We start from the raw sequence: 7,101 nt of genomic DNA on the forward strand, positions 1-7,101 counted from the left end.
AATACAGATGTAAAAAGCGATCTGTTAAATTTGCCAAAAATTGGTCTTTTTTGGCAAAAACTTCAACTATTTTTTTTGCGTCTTTTTTAAATTTTACCATTTATAGCTATTATTAGACTAAAAGCTGCAATTCGGGACACTTTTTTTCCGTTTTAGTTACGTCTACTGTTCCTTTTGCTCCCTTTTTAGTCATTGATATTTTTTGTGGAGATTTGTTTAGTTTGTTAGGTTGTGGTGATCTTGGAATTATTTTAGCATTGCATTCTGGTCGTTGGGGTCACCTTAACTTCTAATTTGTTTTTACGATTTTCTGCATAACTTCTAATTTCTTGCGTCTTTCAGAACACTTTTGTTTGAACAAATGTTCATTAAAAGGTTCTATGGCGTCTTTAAATCGAATATTACTTGAAGGTGAGGAGCTCTAGCGTAGCGGTTTTGCCCCTCAGAGCAGTGGATAAATTCTATTAGCGCCACCCAGCTGCACGTGCCATATTTTTACAGTAATTTACTTTGTAATGACACGTGGTCTGTTATGGAGGGGGGGATTTCATAACATACTGGTGGCGCAAATGGCGATCCAAAAAATGATGTTTTTGTTTTTTGTGTGCTGTCGCTTGTTTTGGTACACACTAGCTGAACAAAGTAGGTAACACAACCTCTTTTGATCAATTTTTGTGACTTCCAACTCGTTTTGTTTTCTTCAAAAATAGCGTTGGATATTCGTCTTTTCTTCACTTCGTTTTGTTTTACTCCTTGTATTTTTCAAATTTTTAGAAAATTTTAGTACTGATAATCGAACCCTATGATGAGAATAATTGTTTTGGTGTCGCAACTTCTGAAAAATTTACGCAAGAAATGTTCAGATTTCAGATTTTGCTTTTTCGGTTAATTTCTTTTCCTCCTTTATTTTGAGAGGTTGAATTTCTTTTGACGCCCCTCTCGATTCATTTGAGAAAAGAGGCAACATTTTAGTTCAGTCGGAAACTCGTAGGTGTACGTTATAGAAATTTTATGAAAGCAACAAGAGCTGAGAAACGTTATGACACATACAAGTCTCATGCCCTCAAGGTAATAGCAAAACTTTGAGCACGTTTTCGGACGTTAATTAGCACATAAATAAACTTTTTGGGACCTTGATAATACGCGATACTCTATTTCCAAATAGGAGGCAGAATTAACCTCCACGTGTGCCTCGAAAATACAGTTTGAAAGGTTTCAATTATTTGGAAATACAATATTGATTAACTATGATTTTCTGCGGAGGAGTTTTTATTGACCGTTAGCGGGTGGGTTGACCATGTCGCCTTTCTCGTTATCTGGCACATTATCTCCGTAGGAATAGTTCTCCGCCTGTTGTCCGTCCCATTCTTCCTGCCAGCCCTCTTTCCCAAATCTCTGGTCCTGTTGGAATGACTGGACGAAGAAGTTGCAACACGAGATTGCATCTAGAACAGGAAGCCCAGTCTCTTCCCGAATGGCATTTGCGTACGCTGGCAGTTCAGTGCATTCCAAGATGATGGCTATGGAGGACTCTCTTCCGATAATGTACTCATGTCTATTACATCAGAAGTATTTTTTCATCTTAAACCTCCCTTCTACGAGAAATTTCACCTGAGCTCGTTCGTGGCATACGTTTAATCTAATAATTGTGCTTGTATTTTTAGATTTTATGTGCGCAAAATAAGATACAGTTATGGAAACGTTAGTACAATACGTGGTTGCTTTAATTGGTTTTCATAAAGATGAAAGAATGTTTTCGATGAAAGAATTTTTTGCTTTCTAAATTCCGTTGAATGACCCTTTTGCAGTTGTTGAACCAGTTGAAAATTGTTATTTTCAACGCGAGTCAAAAACTTCGCCTATAAAAAATATGCGTTGTTTTTATGCAATCATTTTGTTCAATTATATAAGTGAACCCGATTATTTTTTCAAAATACCTTGAGTAATAGCAATACCAAGATCGAAATTTAAAATTTTTAGCAACACAACTCTTAAAATTTATTCGAAGATTATGCGATATAGTCAGGTCCAGCAAGTGTACCAGAATTATAAGTGACGACCTATCAACACTGCACCGAGCCCTCTGAAAAAACAGCAAACTTTTTGGGCATAAGAGAGCTTGAATGACCTGTACATAGCATCGGCCTAGCATGCTAGCCACTGCACTGAAGCCCTAGAAAGTTTGCAGTTCTGTCGCGTTTATATACCAGCTGTTGGTTGTTATAGAGTACTCTGCAATGAACCTGATAAGATTTGTGGTCACAACTCGATTAAATTTGTTCAATGTAAAGAGGGAAAGGAAAAGTAACGGAATAGATTCCTTTAGTATTCGGATACTCGATCAGCTTCTTTTTAACCAGCACTCGAATTCCAGGCTGAACTTCCTTCACACGCACCTTGTCACCGTCCTCAACCGCCCCGAAGCCAGGAACATGGTCGCAGCCGACAACATGCAGTCTCGGTTGCAACAAATCAACTCCAAACTGATCTTTGAAAAGTTGTTTCATATTCAACAGGTTCTCCCTGTTGGCAGTAAGGATCATAATTTCCTCAGAGGGGGACATTCCAGGTAGAATTGCGGGTATTTGGAGAAGGGAGCTGAGGGCTATTACTACTGGTGATGTCTTCTGCACTTCAGTCAAAGCTATCTTCTGGTAGTATGCCATGAAGCCACAATCTCCGATGATACACGACACCTTCTTCTCATTGATCAACCACTAGAAATCATAATGGAGACATTGACACTGTTTAGTCCAAATGTTCCCAAATGTAGTTTCGGTCGATTAATTATCAAACAGTACAAGGCGGCTCGGTAATGTGCAATGGCACATAAGGTTCCGACCCCGCCCATCCACAATTTTGGCATAATTGTCTACCAAATGAGGAACAGATAGAAAAACCCAAAAATTATTTTTTGCAATCCCAAAAAGCCCAAGTCTTTTTCAAAAAATTCTGTATGAACGATAAGATAACCTCCAAAACAAATAACTCAGTGGAGTAAAAATTGATGCATTAGATTGCTGTAATATGTCAATATTAAGAAAGCGAGTCAAAACGAACAGCAAAATCAAACAACAACAAACATTAATTACATCAAAAAATTTATGTCCCTCTTAAAAACTAAATTTAATAGCAAAGTCAACATACCGTCGGATAAACCTAAAACTAAACAAAAATAACTTATAAATCACCAGAAAACATATGCAACCAGTCCATAAAATGGTTTGGTAACAATTATACAAAAAAGAACAAAAACAGTAGGTAAAAAAATTAACTTATTTTTTTGAAACAGTTAACTTCAAAGTAATAAATTCCATTAGGAATCAATTAAAATTACCACAAATTTTTGATTACCACTGCTTCTATAGAAGGGCATTAGGACCTGACCTTATTCATTTTTTAGAGCGGCTAAAAAGAACAACAAAGAACAAACAAAATTTCAATTGAAACTTGCCAGAAAACGCTGTCAAAACCGTCAAGCCAAATTTTGGCACTCAAAATATATTTGATTGCGCCTTCTTCAAACAGCTATAATGTAGTACGTGGCCTAGTATTCATTAGTAAGACTAGGTAACAAGTAGACAAAAAAACGAAGTGCTAAATTATGTAATACTTTTAATTTTTTTTTCGAAACAAAATTACATTCAATGTCATGAAAGGCATTAATTACAAAAAGAGCTATTTAAATATCGCCGTTTTTTCATGAAAAAGAAACCCTCGAGACCTGTAATTATCCAGAATATTTCTTGCATCTACAAAAGAACGTCAAATATGACAAAAATCAAATTAATTTAATTTTTTTTTGTGAAAAAGCGGTGTCGAAGCCAGTAAGGTCATAACAAAATCTTTAAAAAAAAGATTTTGGGACACCAATCCCTTTTATTCCCTTGACACCCATAATGTCATATTTGACCTGTAATCAACTAACGAGATTAGGTAACAAAAAGAAACATAAAAAGAACAAAATTGCGAAGTTAAAAAAGTTTTTTTTTAATTTTGGAAAACGATGGGTTTGAAAGTCATAAAAGCCATCAGCTATCTGCTAATATCAGAATATCGGTTTTTCTATTTGTCCATGAAAAGCCAATGAAAGCTATCACTATACAGGAAATTTCATACGACCGAAACGACAAAGTATAAATGACAGTTAAGACAAAATTAAAAAATTCAATTGATTTCTTCAAGAAAGAGGCGTCGAGGCCGTTAAAACGATGATGTATATCTTTTAAGATTTTAATATCTTATGTGTCTTATTCTCAATGCTAATAAGGTGACATGGAACTGTCAATAATGTGATAATGTGACAAAATTAGAAAACGTGAAAAACTGGCAAATATCAAAACAAACAAAAATCTGGAATCTTGTAGTATCAAAGCCAGAAAGCAATAACTTCAGGCTTAAAACTGCAACCGAGAATAAATGTTAACTCAGTAGAAAGAAGAAGCAGTCTTTCTTTGCTGATACTAAGCTAGAAGTTGAGCAAATTAAGAAAAAAATAGAGGAAAAGTTAATTAAGCCATTACTTATTGAAAAGTCAATTATTTTTATCCTGGAGCTGTTTAGAGAGCGAATTGGTTGGACCTATCACTCCTGAGCTTTGATTTGATATGTTCTGTTCTTTATTATTAAAAAAAGTCTTTTTTTTTCAAAAAAAAAGACCGACTGATTACAACCCGATTTTTTTTGGATTGTAACAGTCCAAGAATGGCCCAAAACTACCCCTGTTAATACTTATTGTCCGTTAAGAACAATTGATTTTTCGAATGTTGTAGATATAGATAATTTCTGAGTTGAAACTCAAAATAAATTTTGCATTTTTGATAATCAACGAGTAAAGTTAGCAAAAAACGGCAAAGTTTTAACTACAAGGCACTCTCTGCGGACTCTGAAGTAGAAATAGCCCCCCTCTGAGTCTACAAAGATTGAATGAGTGTTGTTTGGGGGTGTACTGTAGGCAAATTTAATCAAAGTGGACTAAAGTAGCTTATTTCGTGCTGTTGTTGATGAAAAAGGCTAAATTTTGAAATTTTTATCCAGATTTTTTGACCAAAAAATTAAATCAAAACAATCAAAAATGCTTGTTCGTCTTCAAAAATAAAATCAACGACACTATTCTTAAAAATTATAACAAATTTTAGCAAAATTGACGAAAATTTAGGCAAAAATTCCGGAAAATGTGAATAAAAACAACGTGAATTCACTCTTTTTTTCTCAGAAGTTTAAGCCTCGATAACTCCCTGCAGAAAACGAAAATTTAAAAAATCTTTTTAATTCCATATTCTACGCTGGACGAGCTTTCTAATGATACCAGTCTCAACTCTCTACGATGAATATATTGATCGGCGAAAATTCACGGAACAAAAAAAAACCCAGTTGAGTATATAGTTCCTCCCCCCTCAAGAGGGTCGGAACAATAATACCCTGTATATTTAATGAAAGTGTGAACTAAATAATGAGTATTTTTGTTGGTATTGGGTAGTATGGCAAGATAAGAGGCGGTATTAGTGGACCTGAGGGGAGAATATGAAACAGATATACCTCAATCGCTTCAATGAAGCGAGATTTGACATCTCCCTCCAGCTCCCCCGCCTGGCACATGTCGAATGTGAGTCCAGGCACCACTCTGTAGTAGACGTTGTAGCCAAATGTCTCCGCAGAGTCTATGTCTCCTGGCGCTGGTGGGTAGTCGTAGTCCAGACGCACAACTCCCAGACTAGGCGATGCTTTCATCTCCTTTTGGTCACCTCGATGAGTGATTTCGGCCAGTTTTTCCATTTTTGGTTAGATTTTTGGTTAGAGCCGGTTCAAATCTTGCAAAATTCTTGAATGACTAGCTGTAGCATTTTAAATGAATTGACGATGTACATAAATTATCTTGCAAAAATCTCGTTCGTAAGTGGGCTCAAATTCTTGCGTAATGGCGTGATTTGAATCAGTTAGAAAGATCTCAACGCCTCTACGACATAATCAACAACAAAAATTTCTTATAGTTATGTGGATAAATCGAGAATTGTGAAATATGTAAAAAAACATGTCCTCTTAATGGCAAGATTGATTAAAGAGTTTTGCAAGAGTTCTTCGGTCACCACTGTTGTATAGCGCGTCCCATAAAGTTGAAATAAGCGAACGTTTCAAAAGCCACAGGTTAGAGTTCAAAGGTCAAAGTTCAAATTTAAAAACATGTAGAAAAAAGTGATGAATGAAGGCTGAATGGAAAAAACGTTGACATCCAAATGACCACATTGATGCTCAATTGCACGTTTTTGGCGTTTTTCGAACGTTCGCTTATTTCAACTTTATGGGACAGACTATATATAGCGTGTCCCACAAAGTTGAAATAAGCGAACGTTTCAAAAGCCACAGGTTGGAGTTCAAAGGTCAAATTTCAAATTTAAAACATGTTGAAAAAATTGATGAATAGAAGCTTAATGGAAAAAACGTTGACATTCAAATGACCAATTTGATGCTCACTTGCCTGTTTTTGACGTTTTCGAACGTTCCCTTATTTCAACTTTATGGGACAGACTATATATGTCGCTGCGAAAACAACAACCGTTGCTTCAAACAGATCAGTCTAAAAATGATCGAATTCAAAATTCGACGCAAGAATAGAATGAACCACTGCTAGCCAAAATAGAACAGTCAGCTGAAAAATTGGTGATTCAGCTTACGTTTCGGCTCAACTGAATAAGCATATGCCAACGCAAACTTACAACGTTAGCTTAGTTCTGTAAATAGGGCTTGACAAACAACTATTTGCAATCCAACTAATTCTAAACCATCAAAAATTTCTTATCGATTAATCTGTCGCCCGTGGGACTATTTTATTGTTGAATATTGACATTCGAAAAGCTTTACGTAAACAAGTTAAAATCCGTAAAACCTTTAATTGAAGGACTTCAAGACGTGAAATCCCCAAAACTGGCAAGTATTACCATGGAATAAAATGTTTGAAATCCGAATTTTGATCACTCCGAGACAAATAGTCGCTATTCTTCTCAAATTATACTTAAACTATCGATTGCAATGATTGCCTGATGGGCGTATAATGTACTGTTTAGCGTCGTTTTGCCCATTGAGATTCAATAAATACCGGTCAGT

At 35.6% G+C, this 7,101-nt stretch overlaps 1 protein-coding gene across 2 annotated transcripts; it reads right to left on the bottom strand.

Annotated features, from left to right (window-relative positions):
• Window positions 1-2,128: 2,128 nt before the first annotated feature.
• On the bottom strand, window positions 2,129-6,562 carry LOC142346663 (uncharacterized). Of its 2 annotated transcripts, XM_075398879.1 has the most exons (4): window positions 6,526-6,562; window positions 6,087-6,104; window positions 5,539-5,810; window positions 2,130-2,717 (listed from the first exon to the last, which is right to left on the bottom strand). In XM_075398879.1, the coding sequence occupies exons 3-4, from the start codon at window positions 5,773-5,775 to the stop codon at window positions 2,271-2,273; spliced, it is 684 nt and encodes a 227-aa protein (XP_075254994.1). In that variant the 5' UTR covers window positions 5,776-5,810; window positions 6,087-6,104; window positions 6,526-6,562; the 3' UTR covers window positions 2,130-2,270. The 2 variants fall into 2 exon arrangements, with proteins under 2 accessions (XP_075254995.1, XP_075254994.1); XM_075398880.1 differs by lacking the exons at window positions 6,087-6,104; window positions 6,526-6,562 and having other exon boundaries at window positions 2,129-2,717.
• Window positions 6,563-7,101: the final 539 nt, after the last annotated feature.

The sequence above is a fragment of the Convolutriloba macropyga genome, chromosome 1, assembly GCF_964194025.1.
Source record: "Convolutriloba macropyga chromosome 1, txConMacr16.3, whole genome shotgun sequence".
In the NCBI taxonomy this organism is placed as follows: domain Eukaryota; kingdom Metazoa; phylum Xenacoelomorpha; order Acoela; family Convolutidae; genus Convolutriloba; species Convolutriloba macropyga.

What these genes read in the sequence shown, in the direction of transcription:
- LOC142346663 (XM_075398880.1), bottom strand. Translation starts at nt 5,775, where the DNA reads ATGGAAAAACTGGCCGAAATCACTCATCGAGGTGACCAAAAGGAGATG. An exon ending in GCTTCATTGAAGCGATTGAG is followed by an intron (nt 2,718 to 5,538) that starts GTATATCTGTTT and finishes TATGATTTCTAG; the next exon opens with TGGTTGATCAATGAGAAGAA.